At 37.8% G+C, this 20966-nt stretch overlaps 1 protein-coding gene across 1 annotated transcript in view; it reads right to left on the bottom strand.

The window, feature by feature from the left end:
• The window catches only part of LOC123831076 (protein adenylyltransferase SelO-like), a 55897-nt gene that overhangs the window by 472 nt on the left and 34459 nt on the right, over positions 1-20966 (bottom strand). Inside the window, exons 12-20 of the mRNA XM_045857711.1 lie at positions 20552-20624; positions 19060-19143; positions 18256-18385; positions 12159-12203; positions 11744-11825; positions 11551-11643; positions 8408-8487; positions 7169-7212; positions 3585-3664 (exon numbers count right to left, since the gene is read on the bottom strand). Of these exons, the coding sequence (XP_045713667.1) occupies positions 3585-3664; positions 7169-7212; positions 8408-8487; positions 11551-11643; positions 11744-11825; positions 12159-12203; positions 18256-18385; positions 19060-19143; positions 20552-20624 (711 nt within the window). The remainder of the gene's footprint in view (positions 1-3584; positions 3665-7168; positions 7213-8407; positions 8488-11550; positions 11644-11743; positions 11826-12158; positions 12204-18255; positions 18386-19059; positions 19144-20551; positions 20625-20966) is intronic.

The following is a 20966-nucleotide window of genomic DNA, read 5'->3' as shown; positions in this document are numbered from 1 at the left end:
GAAAGTTCTTCAAGTACTAGTTTTGTGCTACAACAGGAGAGTGAATGTGTACAGTGTCACGAAGCCGACACATGCACCCTGATATTAAAATTCACAGGAGTATGAGGATTATAATTTTTCTAAAACATTTACAAAAATAAAACAGTGTCAATATTTTGCAATCTTTCTAAATCAAGGGCATAGATTCCAACTTAAGGTGGACCCTCTTTTGTAATTTTGCCCCATGGTAATAAACTGAGGCATCAAAGAACACACCTCTTGAAACAATATTTCTAGGATCAAAATGTATATTTTCATCCAGTTATAAAATAATTAAGTCATGGGGATGTGAGGTGCAGCATGGTGACTGTAGTTAATAACACTGCATTGCATATTTGAAAGCTGCTAAGAGAATAAAGCTTAAAAGTCCTCATCCCAAGGGAAAAAAGAGGTTTTGTAACCATGTATGGTGATAGATATTAACTAGACTTATTGTGGTGACCATTTTGCAATATGTACAAATACTGAATCATTATGTTGCACACCTGAAACTAATATAGTGTTATATGTCAACCATATCTCAAATATTTTTCCATAGATTTATTACTTCCTTAGATAGTACTAAGGAAGTGCCTAGTTCTGACAGAAAAAGGTGGATGATTATCTACAGTGAGAAAGTAAAGCCAAAAACTCAAATAGAATACATTGTTACATTAAATAGAAAGATTGCATCATCATCAATCTCAGAGCCTCTCCTAACTTCTCCCCAGGTACTTTCTATAGACAACCTTTAATTAAAGTTTAAAGTCAGTTTTAAACCCACCAGCTTAAAAGCTCCCTGAATCAGTTTTTATGCTTCTCCACAGTGCCTCACATACAGTGGATTCTCAAGAAACGTTTGAAGCAAGAAGGTAAACACAAGTTGTGTATGCGAAGGGTTTTGTGTCAAAGGCTTAACCAAATATTTTCCCTTTCCTGCATAAGAGTGGAACCCTTAGTTAATGCTCCAGGTGTGCTGCCTGGTAACCTGATGAGGTGGCATGTCGACTGTGTCACCATACAACACTGCTCCTGCCTGACAAATAGCGTCTGGGCTCGGAAAACTGCAAATTGCTGAGAGTATGCTTAGGGCTTTCTTTAGCATGGTGACCCTTAAGGCAGGTCTCTCGTAGGGATACTGGGAACTACAACGATGGCCTTATTCCAAGAGATACTGGTTTCTGTGTAACATGAAGTTTTTTTATTTTTAAAATTTTATTGAATCTATTGGGGTGACATTGGTTCATAAAATTTATAGGTTTCAAATGTATGATTTTACAATACATCATTTGTATCTTGCGTCATGAGTCCACCACTCCAAGTCAAGTCTCCTTCCATCACCATTTATCCCCTTTACCCTTTTCTCCCTCTCCTACCTGCTCTCTGTCCCTCCGGTCATCACCATGCTGTTATCTGTGTCTGTGAGGGATTTTTTTTTTTTTTGCTTAATCCCTTCACCTTTTTCACCCAGCTCCCCAATGTCCTCTGAAAGCAGTCAATCTGTTCTCTATGAGTCTGTTTCTATCCTGTTTATTTTGTTCATTAGATTCCACATGTAAGTGAGATCACATGGCATTTGTCTTTCTCACACTGTCTTGTTTCACTTAGCAAAATAATCTCCAGGTCCATCTATGCTGTTGCAAAAGGTAAGGTTTCCTTTTTTACAGCTGAGCAGTACTCCACTGTGTAAATGCACCTTAGTTTTACCCACTCATCTACTGATGGGCACTTGGGCTGCTTCCCAATCTTGGCTGTCATCAGTGACTCAATAAACAATGAGTGTTGGCGAGGATGTGGAGAAAAGGGTGCCCTCATGCACTGTTGGTGGGAATGCAGACTGGTACAGCCACTGTCCTCAAAAAATTAGAACTGCCTTTTGACCCAGTGATTCCACTTCTGGGAGTATATCCAAAGAAACACAAAATACCATTTTGAAAGAATATATGCACCACTATGTTCACTGTAGCATTATTTACAATGGCCAAGATGTGGAACATTAAGCTTTTAAACCAGGGCTGCCCCTGCCTCTTCCCAGGGTGGCTCTTGTCTCCTAGGACCTGGGCGTTCACATGTGCGTCCTGCTGCTGCGAACTGCTGCCAGAACTCCCGCCAGCGAGGACCCTGACACTGCCCTTCTTACGAGCCGGGTTTCTGTCCTGTATCTTTCTGAGTTGAGTGGGGCTGAGAGCAGCCTGTAATAGTCTTGTGGGTCTAAATATTTTCTTGAACTTAGGAAGACACCTCCCCACACAGTGAGCACTGCATCATTACTCAAGTACAACTTTGAGGAAGGAAAGAAAAGAGGGAAGAAACAAAAGGGGGGGGGGGGTGAGGAGAAACAAACCAACAGAACAACTTATTAAACAATGTTTAGTTTCCTCAGCTTAAACTGCTTTACCTAAAAAAAAATGCTCAGTTATCTCCCTTCTCTTTGTTTTTCCTTACCACCATAAAAAGATTACAGGTAAGAATATTTTATTTTCCGAAATGCAAACCTAGAATTGTCAGGCTAAGTAAACTACTGAAATAAAAAAATGATTGCGCGTTCCAAATGAGAAATAGCCAAGTTTCTCTCTCACGCCAACTCTGACAGCGTAAGTAGTGACTCCCCAGTGGACGAGTGTGATTCTGAGGCTACAGCCCGTTTTGGGAGTAAAAGTTTTGTGGCTTTAACACTGCCTGCTCCGGTGCAGGACAGACAAGTGACAGCATGAATGCCAGGGCCACTCCAATCCAAAAAACAGAGATTATATGCAATGCATTTTCAAACAATTAACTATGAAACACTGAGGCATAGAAGAAGGTACACAAAATTACATAATGAACTGTGTAACCTCCATTTGGCTTCAGAAATAAAATACTTCCGATATAGTTGGAACCAAGTATCCTTCCCTGACTCAAATTTCCTCCTTCCTGCAGTTGCCACTGTCAAAAGTTGATGTTTGTCATCTTTATTTATTTTGTTACTTTTACTATTATGTGCATATCCCTAAGTAACATATAGTATGATTTTACATGTTTTTCACTATAATTAAGTGGTAATGTATTGTATATATTTTTTCCCCACTGCTTGTTTCGCTTAATGTTATCCATGCTGATACATTCAGACCTAGTTGATTCCTCTCCCTGCTGTCCAGATTAATTTTAGTGGACCCCGCTCCCCACCACTGTCTGCTGCTGCCATGGCGACCTGCTGGAGGGGGGCGCCCTCCGTCGGCTTCACTGGACTTCAGAGATTGAACCCAGGTTTCCCAAATGTAAACAACACACAGCAGAACAAGACCCTCATATGCTCACATAATGTACCTCTATGATATAAATGAATGTTTAAAATTTTAAGTACATTAGAGAATAAATCAGAAAATATGAGAAAGTGATTTACTGATACACACACACACACACACACACACACACACACACACAAAAGAGAGAGACCAGGCAATGAAAATTCTAAAGCTGGTGCTGGCAGTGGTCTAATTTTGCATTCTGGAAACAAAATCAGTGTGTTTAAAATGTGACATATTTAAAATTAATAAAAGTAAATGCAGAAAAGTCAACCACCTTACCTCTGAAAAGTCATTCCTCTCTGCTTTCTGCACTGCAGATTCTGCCATCCAGTTCTTCAGCACGTATCTAGGGTTAACAGCTTAAACAAGAAGGAAAAGCACACACTGAAACTATAAATTCTGGGTCAACACGGGCTGCATGAAATCACAGCTGAAATTAGAAAATCTTCAAGAACTTTGCTGGAATGCTCAAATGAGAAGAAACAGTCAACACCAGTCAATGGTGACTGTCTGTAAACGGTGTGGTGTTTGTTGCCTTACGGTACAGAAGAAACTCAGCAGATGAGCAATGTTGCTTTGCCCTTTCAGTGTTTCATCACGAGTTTGTCTTTTTCACTATGTTCAGTTTGCTACTCCTTTTATAAAGCACAGAGAAAGTAGTGAGTTCATCTCACTTAGGCCCTTTATTCTAAGTGGAAAGGGGAAAGTTGCCGCTGTTAACATCTTCACTCACAGAATTAAGGTCTGACTCAGCAGGACTGCTTCATGCTGATGTGGCCAAGAGCGTACAGGAAAGCTTACCTGCAGACAAAACTCTTTCTACATTTATATTTTTATAGTAACCATGCATTTTTAAATATTGAAAATTATTGTAACAATAGCACATTTAGAAAAATTTCAGGAACTGTGTCTTTATTTGAGATGAGACTTTTCCAAAATATCAACTGGGTGGCATAAGAGAAATTCTAGAAGCCTCCAGAAATCACCGTTTTGTGATTCTCAACAGCAGTTGCCTGAGTTATTTGAATGGAAGGAACAAACAAATTGCATTTCAAGTTGGTTTTAAAGATCTGACAAAATATGAAAGATAATCTAAAAATATAAGTACCCTGCGACTCAGTCATTCTAATTCTCTGAAAATATAGTCTATGGGAACAAATTCAAACATTAAATATACTGTTCATATTGTTAAGGAAAACTAGAAACAACCTAAATACTTAATAACAGGAAAATGGTTAAGTAAAACATAATAAATCCTTTCGAGAAAGTATTATTATACAGCCAGTAAAAATGTTACATTATAATGAATGAAGAAGCAAGAAAAACTGCTTAATTTATTTTTAGTGAAAATAAGATATAAAATTATACCCCCATATGTTACTACTACATGTTCTTCTAATCAGTACATACAAAAAGAGACTAGAAGTAAATGCACCAGAAAGTAAATTTAGAAAAGCTCATATATGACACTTCAACTCAAGTCAAATTTATTCATCTAGAATTCTTCTAGTTTAAAAAAAAAATCTCATGCCTTGGCTGGGTAGCTCAGTTAGAGCTTTGTCTCAATATGCCCAGGCTGCCAGTTCAATCCCCTGTCAGGGCACACACAAGAAGCAACCAATGAATGCATAAATAAGTGGAACAACAAATTGATGTTTCTCTCTCTTTCTCTCTCTCTTCCTTCTTCTCTTTCTCTAAGATCAATATTTTTTTTAAAAAATATGTAATTCATTAAGTTTAAATTAATTCAATTTTTAAAAAACAAAATTTAATTTTTTAAAATTTTATTTTTAAAGTATATTTTATTGATTATGCTATTACAGTTGCTGCATTTTTTTCTCCCCTTTATTCCCCTCTGCCCTACATCCTCCCTCCCACCAGCATCCGCCCCCACCTCAGTTCATGTCCACAGGTCATACATATAAGTTCTTTGGCTTCTCCATGTCTTATACTATTCTTAACCTCCCCCTGTCTATTTTATAACTACCATTTGTGCTTCTTATTCCTTGTACCTGTTCCCCCATTCTCCTCTCTCCCCTTCCCCAATGTAACCCTCCATGTGATCTCCCTTTCTGTGATTCTGTTCCTGTTCTAGTTGTTTGCTTAGCTTTTTGTTTGTTTGTTTGTTTGTTTTAGGTTCAGTTATTGATAGTTGTGAGCTTTTTCTCATTTTACTGTTCATAGTTTTCATTTTCTTCTTTTTCTTAAATAAGTCCCTTTAACATTTCATATAATAAGGGCTTGGTGACGATGAACTCCTTTAACTTGACCTTATCTGGGAAGTACTGTATCTGCCCTTCCATTCTAAAGGATAGCTTTGCTGGATAGAATAATCTTGGATGTAGATCCTTGTCTTTCATAATTTTGAATACTTCTTTCCAGCCCTTTCTTGCCTGCAAGGTTTCTTTTGAGAAATCAGCTTATAGCCTTATGGGAACTCCTTTGTAGGTAACTGTCTCCTTTCTTCTAACTGCTTTTAAGATTCTCTCCTTATCTTTCATCTTGGGTAATGTAATTATGATGTACCTTGGTGTGTGCTTCCTTGGGTCCAACTTCTTTGAGACTCTCTGAGCTTCCAGGACTTCCTGGAAGTCTATTTCCTTTGCCAGATTGGGGAAGTTCTCCTTCATTATTTGTTCAAGTAAGTTTTCCATTTCTTGCTCTTGTTCTTCTCCTTCTGGCACCCCTATGATTTGGATGTTGGAACATTTAAAATTGTTCTGGAGGTTCCTCAGCTTCTCCTAATTTTTTTGAATTCTTGTTTCTTCATTCTGTTCTGATTGAGTGTTTATTTCTTCCTTCTGCTCCAAATCATTGATTTGAGTCTCAGTTTCTTTTCTGTCACTATTGGTTCCCTGTGGATTTTTCTTTATTTCACTTTGCATTGCCTTTGCTTTTTCCTCTATTTTGTGACCATATTCAACCATTTCTGTGAGCACCCTGATTACCAGTATTTTGGACTCTACATATGATAGGTTGGTTATCTATTCATCATTTAGCTGTATTTTTTCTGGAGCTTTGATCTGTTCTTCCATTTGGGCCATTTTTTGTTGTTGTTCGATTTCGGGTCTATTACATAGTAAGGGGCAGAGCCTTAGGTATTCGCCAGTGCAGGGTGACCCACATGGCTGCAATGTGGCACTGTATGTAGGGCAGGAGTCAGAGAGGGAACAATGCCATTTGGTGGGCTTTCAGACAGGTTTCAGTCACTGCCTCCACTACCCACAGGCAAATTGGGCCCTTCTGGTGCTGATTCCCAGGTGGGTGGGCTTGTGTATGTTCTAGGACACTGTGGGTCTCTCCAATGAACTCTCCTGTGAGGCTGGGAGTTTCTTCTGCCAAGTCAACACCCACAGGTTTTTACAACCAAAGGTTTTGAGGCCTTCTTTTCCCATGCTGGAACCATGGGCTGTCCAGTCTGTCTTGCTCTCCAGTTTTTCCTCCCAATTTATCTACACGCAAATGTGGGGCCACTGCCACTGCCTTGCCTGCCCAGTCCTTCAGCTGCCACCTTGCCACGCATCCTCTCCCCGCCGGCTGCCAGTCCCCACCCCTCGGACTAGTCTGGATGGATATTTCTTCAACTCCTTGCTTGTTGGACTTCCATACAGTTCGATTTTCTCGCAGTTCTGGTTGTTTTTTGTTTTTAAATTTGTTGTTGTCCTTCTTTTGGTTGTGTGAGGAAGCAAAGTGTATCTACCTACACCTCCATCTTGGTCACCAGTCTTTAATTTTTTTAATTTTTAAATTAATTTCATTTTTTAAAAAACAACTCAGTTCCATCAAGTAGTTACTGCTGGTTTTCAAAAATGTTGCTTTTATGTGATTATTTAAAGTGAAATAAAATCAAAATGATTACTTACTTGTCATTCTTTCTCTTCTTTTGGAATCTGAATCATTCATGTTACTAAAAATGAATAAACAAAAGACAAAATTATCTCCTGACTCCCAAAATTATATCGTTTTTCAAAAGGGTAGGAATTATTTCACAAGACAAATATTGACAAAAAACATTTTCAAATCACAGTGAATCAGTGTCTGAAAGGAATATAGAAAATACCAAGTTGAGCCCTAGCTGGTGTTGATCAGTGGATTGAGTGGTGGCCTGAGAATCAAAGGGTCGCTGGTTTGATTACTAGTCTAGGGCATGTGCCTGGGTTATTGGGCAGGTCCCCAGTAGGGGGCTCACATGAGAGGCCACCACACTTCGATGTTTCTCTGTCTCTCTCTCTCCCTCTCTCCCCCTCTCGAAAAATAAAGTCTTTAAAAATAAGAAAATAGTGAGTTGATTAAATAATATGTAAAATACTACCTTGTTTAGTTATTTTAGATAATGTCAAACCTTCTTTTATTTGTACAAATCAAAAAATATTTTTGTCTAAAAATAGTGTAGGCTCTGGTCAGGCAGCAGCTCAGTTTGTTAGAGCATCGTCCCAATAGGCAAAGGCTGGGGATTTGATGCACAGTCAGAACCAACCCATGAATGCATAAATAAGTGGAACAACAAATTGATGTCTCTCTCCCTCTCTCAATAAATAAAAATTTTAAGAAATAAATTTATAAAAATAGCCTAAATTAACATGAATTTCCTTACCTTAAACTTAGTCTTCTGAAAATATTTTGACTTTTGTTTGATTACTCAGACTCATCACTATAAAGAGCCCTCAGTGGCCATTAAACTGTGAAGGGGTATTTGCTCCTGTGTGACCTGTGGTTTTCTTGTCTCTCCCTACAGCTGCCTCTACTTACCACTCCTTTACTCTGTCATGTTTGTTGCTTCTAATTCATTTTAGGTTATGAAACAAAGTAACTTCTTACAGTAGTATAACATGTGCCAATAAGTAAACATCGGAAGAAAGCCTGAGGAACTCTTCTCCAGCTCAGAGCTTGAGAAAGAGAGGGAACTGTGTTATTGGAGAGTCAAGGTGGACAGACAAGTACCCTCTCCATGGGTGAGGGGTTACTAAGATGCCTGAACTAGTGCAAAGTGTGTGGGAGTAAAAGGAAATGGGGAAAACAGAAAGGAAGGAAGGGATCTGATGAATTCACTATGCTAAAGTAACACATCACAAGGTTTTTTGTAAATCATTAGATGAACTTACCTCTTCAGTCTCAAGAGGTACTGGGACACCCAGACAGGGAAGAGTTCATGCTTTGAAATCATCTTCAGTGCCCAGAATTGCTAAATGAAAATACAGTAATACAGTGCTTAGTCTACTAATATTTGTTCAGTTTAATTCCATGTTCCTTTCAAAATATTCTTTAATAATTTATATCCAGATTTTTTAAAGTGTACTATTTTGAGTAGACGTAATACTAAAAAGGAATAATATTTTCCTTTGCTTTATATAACATTCAACTCTAAAATTCTAATTCATGGAAATCCATGTAATGGAATGATTTAAGGGAAATAAAAATATATATACTATTCTTATCAATTGAGATTACATACACATGAATACTTGTATAACCAAAAGTCTTCCTTTAAATAGGGAACTGCCCTGCCTGGTGTCGCTCAGTGTATTGAGCATCAGCCTGCAAACCAAAAGGTTGCCACTTTGATTCCTAGTCAGGGCACATGCCTGGGTTGGGGCCAGGTGCCCAGTTGGGGGCGTGCAAGAGGCAACATGATCTGTGTATCTCTCACGCACTGCTGTTTCTCTCCCTTTCTTTCTCCCACCTTTTCTCTCTCTCTAAAAGTAAATAAATAAAATCTTTACAAAAATAAATAGGGAACTCCCTTAAAGTAATTTACTTTCAAAAACTTAATTTGCAACTAACTTTTATTTCATTACCTATTCATTAAATAAATATTTATGCAACATCAACTACAGTTAGGAACTTTATTAGGAGGGAAGGATATAAAAATTAATGACATGGTCCTCGCATTTAAGGTAAATGTGTAAAAATATTCAATGCCATTTTAGAAATATACATATTTATAAAATATATATTATAGAACTATAAAAGGATAAGGGAATGCAAAAGAATAAGCAATTAGCTCCACCTACTAGTCAGGGGGTTGTAAAGGTTTCATATTCAAAAGGCACAGAAATTTACTACTGAAATAATTGAAAGTGTAATGATCTCAAATGTTCCAAGTAAATGTTAAATTACTAAGTACTTAAAATACTTAGTAATTTAAGTATTGATATCTGTCAAAAACTTGAAAAAGTCACTTTAACATTACTTTCAGTTTTCTACACATTAAATGATAATTAGTGATTACCGCTTAATAATTAGTTGATAGATGAATGAATCAATAATTTTTTCAATTATATCAAAGATTCTTATTGGTTAACATTCTTCTGTATTTCCTACTGCATAGGTAGGCATTTTTTATTCAAATAACTACTAGAAATGTAATTTAAGGCTATCCATGCCCATGAGAAAAATAATCTTTCTTATAATTAGAGTGATCCACACCACCTTTACAGGATCACTTGTTATGCTTCTTTTTCAAAGAACATTGGTTTAATTCTCATCTCCTATACTGACAGCTATTTTTTGTGAAAATAATTGTAAATAAGTGGTAAGAGCTGAAGCCTCTTGGTAGTGTAGTTTCAATAATGCACCCTTCCTTCAAACCCCAGGCAGAGATCATGCTGAAAACACAGCAGTCTGAAATGTTCTGACAGCTAACAATTACTGAGCACATATGAGGTAGGCATTACCATTAACCCTGTCTCACAGATGAAACAAGGAGGGTTAGAGAACCAGGTAACCTGTACAAGCTCACACAGCCTGTCCTGGGGGAACCAGATCTGAAGCACCCAATCTGCCTCCAGGGCCTCTCTCTCCAGTCGCTACAGCACACCGCCTCCTAAGCACAGTGAAAATCACTGGAAAACCTACAGACGTATTCCGCCAGACTCTCTTTCCTGGCCTTATGACTTAGCCCAGGCTACCTTTCATCTGGTGACTGACTGGATCAAGGGACTGAGGGAAGAAGGGTTCCATCTTTTTCTTACACAAGAAAGATGCAGCAGAGCTAAGGAACCAGGAGCATGGACTCTGGAGAAAGCTGCCTGTGTTTGAATCCAGCCAGACTTTCATTAGCTGTGTGACCTGCTGCTAGTTAAGTAAACTCTCTATGCCTTAGTTTCTTTATCAGTAAAAGAGAGATCAACGTAGTATGTACCGCATATGTAATGCAACAGATTATACATATAAAATCTTACAATGGTGCTTAGAATGTAATAAGCACTCAATAAATGTTACTTATAATTGTTATTATATTAATAATAAATTTTCATTATTTTGTGAAGCATTTACTATAATTCCTGTCCCAGAATAAGCTGTCAATAATTGTGAGTCCTCAACACTTATTGAATGATTGGATAAATGAGTTTAAATTTTTTAAAAACTGTGAAAAGATAACATTATACAGAGAATGTCATGAAAGATAATGTTCTTCATTAAAAAAATAAGTCTAGGTGTTAATCACAAGAGGATAAAAATAATCACTGCAATACAGAAGACTGAGATCTTAAACACAGATCTATGTTTCTAAAAATCTGTAAGTAGAAATCTGCTGGCAATACCCATATTAGACCATATATAAATGCAATACATACTCCCAAAAGTGAACTAAGTACAGGCACTTTGGAAATAGTTTGGTGGTTTCTTAAAAAATTAAACATAAATTTACTAAACCATCCAGTAGTTCCACTGCTAGAATATACACAAGAGAAATGAAACACATGTTCACACAAAAACTTGTACATAAATGTTCAGAGTCAGTAATTATTCACAACAGCCAAGAACTGGAAATGACCCAAATGTCCATCAACTGGTGAAGGGATCAGCAAAACGTGGTGTAGCCAAAGGATGGAGCACTGCTCAGAAATAAAGAAGAAAGCACTACTGATGTAGGTCACAATGTGAACGAACCTCAAAGCATGCTAAGTGACGAGGCCAGATGCAAAAGACCACATATCGTGCGATTCCATTTATAGGAAATGTCTAGAAAGTACAAACCTTGAGAGACAGAAAGTAAATTAGTGGTTGCTTGGGGCTGGGAGTAAAAACAGAGATTGACTCAAAAGGGCACAAAGGATCTGAAGCATGATGGAATTGTTCCAGAACTGAATTGTGAAAACTGCACAAATCTGTAAATTATTTGAAAATGACTAAATTATATATTGAAGGTGAGTGAAACTTTATGGCATATAAATTATACCTCGATAAACCTGTTAAAAAGAAAATGAAATTAAGAAAAAAGCCCAGTGTCACACACTAGTACCTGAGGAATGCTGAGCTCCTGTAACTGGCTTTGAGTAATCTCACTGAGCTGCCGAAATGTCATTGTAAAATCAGCTTCTGTCTCTTCCATGAGCTAGTGAAAATAAGTGTATTTATCAACCTCAGTTCTTTGAGGAGATATTGATTAGTAATTCAAATGTTAATCAGAAAAAAAGATAAAATGACAAACTCACCTGTAAGAGAAATGCAATTAAATCATCATCACCCTTTGTTTCTCCAAGTAATCCCAATTTGGCTTTGAACAATTCTCTAAATCTAAAAGAAGTGTCAAGGTAATTTGTTATTACAGTTCTCACTATTTTAAGAACTGTCCTCAAACCAACCAGGATGCTTTAACATTTGTATTCAAAAAGAACAAACCTGCCCTGACTGGTGTGTCTCAGTGGACTGAGTGCCAGCCTACGAACCAAAGAGTCACCAGTTCAATTCCCAGTCAGGGCACATGACTGGGTTGCGAACCAGGCCCCCAGCTGGGAGCATGTGAGAGGCATTCACACATTGATGTTTCTCTCCCTCCCTTCCCCTCTCTATAAAAATAAACTAAAATCTTTAAAAAAATTTTTTTTAATTTTTTTAAAAAGAACAAACCTTTTGTAATAAAGAACAGGATACCTCTCAAGAATCTGAGCAGTGCTATGGGAAGAAAAAAGGAAGAACAGTTAAACATTGATTTATAATTAGCATCCTTAAATTACATTTTATAAGAACAAAGTGAAACTTCTCATGTATTAAATGACATTAGATTATGTGCTGCTGACTCTGGTTTAGTGCAGCGTTATCTACAATTGCCAAGATACGGAAGCAGCCCAAGTGTCCATCAGTAGATGAGTGGATAAAACAACTATGGGACATTTACACAATGGAATACCATAAAAACAAAGAAAATTTTACCCTTTGCAATAGCATGGATGGACCTCCAGAACATTATGGTGAGTGAAATAAGCCAGTCAGAGAAAGACAAATACCATATGATTTTACCTATATGTAGAATCTAATGAACAAACTGAACTAACAAATAAAATAAATACAGACTGATAGGTAGAGAGCAGGATAACAGTTATGGAGGTGGGAGGGAGGTCATGGGGTGAAGGGATAGAGCAAAAAGGAAAAAGGACTCAAGGACATGGACAACAGTGTGGTGATTGCAGGGGTGAGGGAGGCATAAGGAGGTTAAGTGGTAACAGAAAAAATACAATAAAATTTTTCTAAAAATTAAAAAAATCATTAGATTATATGCTACTGATTCTGGTTTAATGATGTAATTATATATCATATCTTAGAGAACACTATCAACACAAATTTACTGCCTCAAAGGTTTAGATACAGTGCAAATCATACCATGGCATTCCTGAAACATTACTATACATAATTAGCGTGTAAGATAAATGTTAATATACCAAGAACTTATATAACTTTTGGGTGTATTTTAAAAATCATCTTAGACCCAATATAATGTATTACAAGTAGCTCACACAACAACATATTTTACTTGTCTGAAAGTATGAACATAGAGTGAGATATTTCATATAAATATAAAAATTAAAGCACTTTTAACCACAAACCTATCTTTAAACAATGAAGTTTCTATTTCTTAACTGTCTTAAATGTATATTCAATTATACAAACTCAACACATTCCTTTTACCTTCCTGACCTCATCTCCTACAACACTCCCCCTTGCTCATTCTGCTGCAACCATCGGCTGTTCCTTACACGCCCCACACACACTCCCACCTCAGGGCCTCTGCACAGGCCCCTGCCTGCAGTTCTCTTCCCCCAGATATCTGCTCCTGTGACTCCTCCACGCCTTTGCTCAAGTTCTTTGCTGACCATCCTTCTAAAACTGCAAGCCCTCCCACCCTCCCTCCCTGTATTCCCTACCCACTGCTTTATTTTTCTCCAGAGTAGTTATCCCCTCCTATGTTATATAACTTATTTGTTTATTAAAAGAGTAAATTATATAACTTATTCTGTCTCTCTGACCAGAAGTAAGCACTATGAAGTCGCAATTATTGTGCTGCCTCACTCACTATTATCCCCTTAGCACTAAGAACAGTGTCTGACACATACCAAGTACCTCAATAAATCTTTGTTGAATTAATGAATGAACTCTACAGGGTAAAAGGGAGAAAAAAATTAATGCAGATAGGGTGGGATGAAGACTGCTTAATGAACATCATTTTATATCACTTTGATTTTGAACTATGTGACTATATCATCAATATAGTTTTAAATTAATTAAGAAAACTATATAGGGGACATAAAACTTTTTTATCTTAATTGTAATAATGTTTTATTTGCTACGTCGGATTAATAAAGTCACTATATGCCTTGTCTTCCATTTGGGATCTTGCACTGGAAACAGTAAATTTTAGATTTGGGAGAGGGAGGAGAGTGTGAAGAGAAATATGTCTCATCTCCTGGAGAATACAATGGAGACACAGAAATGAATAACATGTGGTTCCTGCCTTCAAGAAGTTCAGTGCCTGGTGGTTAGATCAACACAAGTCTTAACACAATCCCAGGCCCCAGCAGCTGCTGGGGCCTGGAAAACGCAAGTCAGAGCCAGGCCTCAGGCCCTCCCTCCTGAGTACAGCATGGCTACGCCAAAAAGAAACCTTCACACATTTTCAGTAGTAGACTTTACCAAACACATTCTTTACACAAAATAATGGACATAATAAGTCCAACAATTTAGCAATGAATAAACAATGATAAATAACACTTGGATCAAAGAAGAAATAAAACAAAATTTTACATCTAAAAAACAATAAATAGTACAACTTATCCTCTTAGCTATGGGAAAAGCCAAAACAATGACAGAGAAATACATGTAGTTTGAAATGCTGTCATGATTAAAGACTAAATAATAAAATGGGTTTTTAAAATATATTGTATTGATTTTGCTATTATAATTGTCCCAGTTTTTCCCCATTTTCTCCCCTCCTCCCAGTAGCTCCCATTCTTTCTGGCAACCCTCCCCCTTAGTTCATGTCCATGACTATGTGTATAAGTATATAAGTCATGTATATAAGTTCTTTGGCTTTTCCACTTCCTATACTGTTCTTAACATCCCCCTCCTTATTCAGTGCCTACTGACTTGTACTTCTTAATCCCTACACTTTTTTTCCCATTCTCCCCCTTCCACCTTCCAACTGATAACCCTCCAAATGATCTCCACATCTATGATTCTGTTTCTGTTCTGCTTGTTTGCTTAGTTTATTTTCTTGATTCAGTTGTTGATAGTTGTGAATTTATTGCCATTTTAATTGTTAATAGTTTTGCTCTTCTTTTTCTTAAGACCCCTTGAAATTTTATAGGATAATGGCTTGGTGATGATGAACTCCTTTAGCTTTACCTTGTCTGGGAAGTACTTTATCTGCCCTTCCATTCTAAATGACAGCTTTGCTGGATACAGTAATCTAGATTGTACATCATTGCTTTTTATCACTTTGAATATTTCTTGCCAGCCCCTTCTCGCCTGCAAAGTTTCTTTTGAGAAATCAGCTGACAATCTTATGGGGATTTCTTTGTAAGTAACATCTACTTTTCTCTTGCTGCTTTTGATTCTCTCTTTATCTTTAAACTTTGGCTTTTTAATTATGAAGTATCTTGGTGAGGTCCTCTTTGTGTCCACCTTGTTTGGGACTCTCTGTGCTTCCTGGACTTATATGTCTATTTCCTTCACCAAATTAGGAAAATTTTCTTTCATTATTTTTTCAAGTTCAACTTCTTGCTTACTCTTCTCCTTCCAGCAGTTGTCCCAGAGGCTCCTTAACCTATACTTGATTTTTTGGATTCTTGCTGTTCTGATTGAATGTTTTTTTCTTCCTTATATTCCAAATCATTAATTTGGTTCTCAGATTCTTCCACCCCACTGTTGGTTCCCTGTACATTTTTTTCACTTAGTGTAACCTTCATTTCTGCCTGGGTCTTTTTTACGCTATTGAAGTACCCAATGAGTTCCTTGAGCATCCTAATAACCAGTGTTTTGAACTCTGCATCTGATAGGTTTTTTATCTCCATTTTGTTTCTTTTTCTAGTTCTATTCTGTTATTTTATTTGGGCCATATTTCTTTGTCTCCTCATTTTGGCAGCTTCCCTGAGTTTGTTCCTATACATTAGGTAGAGCTGCTTTGCCCCCCTCTCATAGTATCATGGCTTATAGTGGAAAAGTGCACTGGTAAGCTGGATGGAGTGGAGCCTTATGTAATTGTCAGGTGGGACAACCCATGTGAACTAGGTTGATGGAGTCTCAGATATGGTATCACTACTTTGTGGCTCTATGTGGGGAAGGGCTCAGAAAGGGGACAATGTTACTGACTGGCCTCTGGAGTTCTGTCCACAAGAAAACTGTCCCCCAGCACTTGTCCTAATGCCAGACACTTTCATTTCTCCCCATATGCCACTGGTGCCCTTCCAGCTGCTGCCCCTGTGCTGGATCCCAAAGGGAGTGAGTATGTTTAAGTCCTAAGTCTGTTAACAGCCTTCTAAGAGGAGACTCCTGAGAATCCTACAGTTTCCTCTGTTGCCACAACCCCTACTGGTTTACAGCAAGAAGTTATGTAGACTTACCTTCTGGGTGTGTAACCCTGCGCTGGGTGGTCTGGTGTGGAGCTGGAATCCCTTGCTCCCAAAGCATCCCTCCCAGTTTTTATCCACCACACATGGGTGTGCGACCACTCGTTCTGCATCTCTGCATCTCCAATCCTCCTACCGATCTGGATGAATGTGACTTCTTTATTTCCTTGGTTGTCAGACTTCCACATAGCTCAATTTTCTGACAATTCTGCATGATATTTATTTTATAGTCTAGTTGTAATTTTGCTGTGGTTGTGCAAGGAGGCAAGCCATGTTTACCTATGCCTCCATCTTGACCAGAAGTCTCAATAAGCTGGTTTTTAAAATGCCACTTTGCCCTTCCCAGTAAGAACACCATACTGGAGGAAGTCTCAGGGATTATTGATTCCTATGTGTCAGCTGGGACTCTCTTATTTGCTAGGAACTAGACACATTACCAAAGTAAAATAAATTAATGCTTTTTAAAATTGTAAAAATAAATTAATACTTGCAAAAGGCAAGTTGAAGAGGCGTTTGGACCTGGCAGGACCAGGTTCTCACACTCTTGCAGTGAGATGTGGTCCTTCTCCAAGCCTGCTAAGTGCCTTTGGGTGACGCCAGTCACAGGCAGTGTCTCTCTGCCTGCATCAAGCACCTCTGGCAACTCGGGGCTGACACCCACTCACCAACCATTCTGCTGGAAGGGGTTCTCCTTCCCTTGAGTTCCATGAAAAGTCACAGCTTAAAAATACCAGTTGGATACTGAAAATATCAGGGGGAACATTTTGTAAGGCATATGATTGTACAACCACTATTCTGTACATGAGAAACTAATACAAAATATTATATGAAAAAAATAAATAAAGATAAAATATCAAAAATTCCTTTGGCCTGGCTTAGTCACATTCTCATCCTTGAACCCATCAGAGCACCCAGAGGACAGAAAGTGGGACTGACTAGACGTGGGGTCAGCTCTTTGGAACGGATTGGACTAGAAACAGGTGAGATGAATTCCCAAAGGAAAGCTGAGGTGATGGATTTGGGCCTGAAGACAGATTCTAGATTGGGGGAGGCAGCAGACTCCACATCACTGACAGCCTACTGCACAGCTGTGGGACCTGAAGCCCAGATAAGGAAGGGAGTCACTGCGGGTCAAGAGCTTCAGCACCCCCGACCAGTTTGCTCTCTTCCCTCAATGGCAAGAAACAATTCCACTTGCTGAAAAGGCAACACTGTTGTTAGTGGTAAACTCAAAGTTTCTGCCTTTGGCTTTGGGTTCTTTCATTTCCTTCTCTTTGGAAAAAAAGATACCAAAAAAAAAAAAATCACAATATATTTTGGATTTAAATAATGTTTTTGTGTAATAAAGAGCATGAATCAAAAAAAATTTGTACAATGTATCCTGACCAAAAGAATGCTTTACCTTCCAAAATAGCCTTTCTCCATAAGATAAAGCAGTTAAGATGATCTAATGAATAAATCCAGGAACAAGTGGCTTTTCTGGACTGTACCATGGCTCCCGCCAGAGCTGGGAATTTCACAGCAACTCCTTTTCCTAGATCCTTTCAGGATTATATTTGCCAGATAAATGAACTCATGCGAGACTTGGGAAACAGAGAGAAGTAGAGGCCAATACTCTGACAGTCAGGGCAGCCAGAAGCACAGATGCTAAGGTGCCTGGTGGACTCCAGCTTTTCCTCAATCTCCCCCACTCCACAGCCAGCTCAGGCTCCTGACTACTGGCCCTGCTGACCAACTTGAGCACAAGTTACGTACTTGGTATTAGGTCTGCTGAGGCTGTGACTTCCAAAAATCTTGCCCTATGACAACCTTCAGACCCAGTGTAGCAAACAGATATGCAGGGATTCTCAAGGCTCCTCAGGAAGCTCCAACCTGTCCAGAGTGCCAGTATTTCAAGTGCAAATGCTTAAGGGCAGTTCCTCTGATTCCTGGTGCCTCCCTTCCACACCCTCCCTTCCCAGTGTGTCATAGACCTGTGTAAGCTTGAAGCCCGCATTAAACCCCTTGTTTCCATAGAAAAATAAATAAATAAATAAATAAGATGTCATTTTCTTTCAAAAAATTATTATTATACAAATATATTAATATATTTAGGATTTACTCACAGCTGCTTTTGCCCAGGATCCAGTAATGGGTTTATAGCTTGTAACAATTTATTTAAATTAAACATCCCAATATTGGCCTGATTTCCTATTTTATATCTTCTTTCATCATCAGATGTGTTAGGTACAAAACCTGTTTAAAAAAAATACTATCTTTATACAGTGAAGGTAGTTATAATAAATAGCTTTTTCCCTCATTTTTAATTTTGTATTTAAACTTAACAAATTTATGTTTATTAAATAAGAATCTTTCTGACATTAAACATTTAACTCAAACGTAATATAAATACTTAATGCCAATGCACATGAAAATATTTTACAGTATGAATATTTTCCTAATAAAAGAATGCATTGCTAACCTATAAGAACTTCCAGGTTATGGCATATGCACTTCAAACTCCAAAGCAGCATGTCGTCCACAAAGCCTGCTCTGACCCTTCTAGTGGTAAGTATTATATTACTATCACCTGTACTTCGCAGGTTACTAAGTGAGAGGTTAAGAAAATTGTCCAAGGGCACACAACCTTTACGGGTCAGATGTCATATATCAAGCCCACGTCTCACAATGTATTCCCTGCTATCCTTCACGCCCTCTTCTCTGATATGTGATTCCCTAAGGGACGACGTCACAAAGAATCCATTGTTGTACCCCTGTGGCACCTGGAAGATCGAGTACCACAGAAAAGGACCATTCTATGAATGATCCCAGTTCTTTTACTACCCCATCACTGCATTAGCTATAAGTTTATCTAAAATACACCTGTAAACAAAGGCACATTTAAATACATACCTATAAATCATGCATACCTGGGTTATAGGCCTCCATAAAACCAAATGGACCATAGTCGATTGTAATGGATAACAAACTGAAGTTATCGGTATTACAAACACCTGAAATTTTTTAAAAATTGCAAAAACATGATAAAAAAATAATAAAGTATATTTTAACTGTACAAAATTATCTGGAATAGGAAATGTCATGGAAAACAGTTGTTTTAGAAATGAAACAAAATGAGAGTATCGATTGAAAGTTTAACTGATGAAGACAAATAGCTTAACATACATATTAAAACTATATTTTAAAATTAAATTTAGCCTTTTGTTTTATATTTCCCCCTTCCCAAAGATTTCAAATACTTTAGGAACAAAAGCACCAAGAAATGAAACTTTCTCTTATTTATCCTTAATTTCTAACACTTGTTTAAAAAAATGTTATTTGGAATGGAATGGAATTGAAACTAGTAAAGGAATAAAATTGTCAAAGGCTATGAAAAGGGGAAAAGGGGAAAATAAGTATGTGTGCACCCCATGCCAGTCCTGAGGTGCACAGCACTGGCAGTGGGGAGGGGTGGGGGGGGGGGCGGTAAGTGACTTTTTAGGTGAGAGGATCAAGGGTGGGGGCAGAGTGTGGGGTGGGAGGAAGCCATGACCACACCAGCCTAATACAGGCTATGTGGGCATGGTGGCATGGTACTCAGTTAGAGAGTTGCAACGTTTTTCAGAGCAAGATGGCCCTGTTTATCAAAATGCTAAATGTAGAGACTCACTAACCCAGCCACTCCACTTTTAGGAGTTCATTCTCAAAAATTCACCTTCAAGAACAGACAGATGTAGTTGCACAGTGGTCACTGTGGCACAGTTAATAACAGCAAAAACTTTGAAACACCTACCCTGTTCCCACTCTGCCCCAAGTGAGATACAGAGAGTGTGTGGTAATTAAAGCAGATTTCAAGATGTTTTGCAATGTGGAACCCCGCTTTGGCATTTATCTAGAGACTTTAGTACATACAGAACTTGCTTCTCAGTTGTTCCTAGTTGAGGCAGATATTCCTTCCAATGCAGCCCCACACAGTGAATGGCTTCAAACATACACAAGCCAGCCCTGCTGTTTTTGTAGGAGACATATGAATATCACCAAATTAAGTCTAGAAAACTTGATATGAAATGGTTAATAATGATTATCCTGGAGAATGCAATTAAAATCACTTCTGTATATTTTAAATTCTTTAACAGAAGCATGTAGTGCTTTCATAATTAAGATTTTTAAAATGCCTTTAAAGAGATCTAAATTTATACTCACAGGGTATCCTTATTCTATTTTGTGTATGCTGTTCAATTCAAAACCATTTTAAATATGAGAAAAGTGTTTCTCTGTTGCTAAAAATAAATTCATATATTATAAATGTTAAGAAGCTCATTGGCAGGAATATTTTGAAATATACAAAAAGAGAAATCTTCCACCTCAACAGATTAATTCTACTTTCTCATCAGAAGAGTGAAACACCAATAGATAACTTACCATGAGCAAAACCAACAGACATCCACAAAGCAATAAGTTGTGCCGTCTTGGATACCACAACGGAAAAAAATCCCTAAAATAAAATTTAAAAAAATTTCAGATTTTCAGCAATGTATACTCTTTTAGGATCTTCTGATAAGTCACAAGGAGAACACAGAAAGAATTCAAAGGCGGGCCAACAGATGACTGAAGGAATAGAAATTATATATAGAAGAACATAAAGTTTTTCACCCAGAAATAATACATAAAAGGCTCAGACACAGTATTATGACCAAACTTTGTCCATGTCCAATAAGAAAAGGAAAAGGCATCAGATGATTCAGCACAGGGAAGTTAAATGTAAGCAAAGCAAGTTGTTAAACTTTGAAATGAATCACTAAGAAAAATAATGGGATTCTCTTCTCTGTTAAAAGAA

The sequence above is a fragment of the Phyllostomus hastatus genome, unplaced genomic scaffold (genome assembly GCF_019186645.2).
Source record: "Phyllostomus hastatus isolate PE091 unplaced genomic scaffold, TTU_PhHast_1.1 phas_scaffold_1674, whole genome shotgun sequence".
NCBI classification, from domain to species: domain Eukaryota; kingdom Metazoa; phylum Chordata; class Mammalia; order Chiroptera; family Phyllostomidae; genus Phyllostomus; species Phyllostomus hastatus.
The sequence above is the reverse complement of the archived record's forward strand: the minus strand, read 5'-3'. Positions and strand labels throughout refer to the sequence as shown.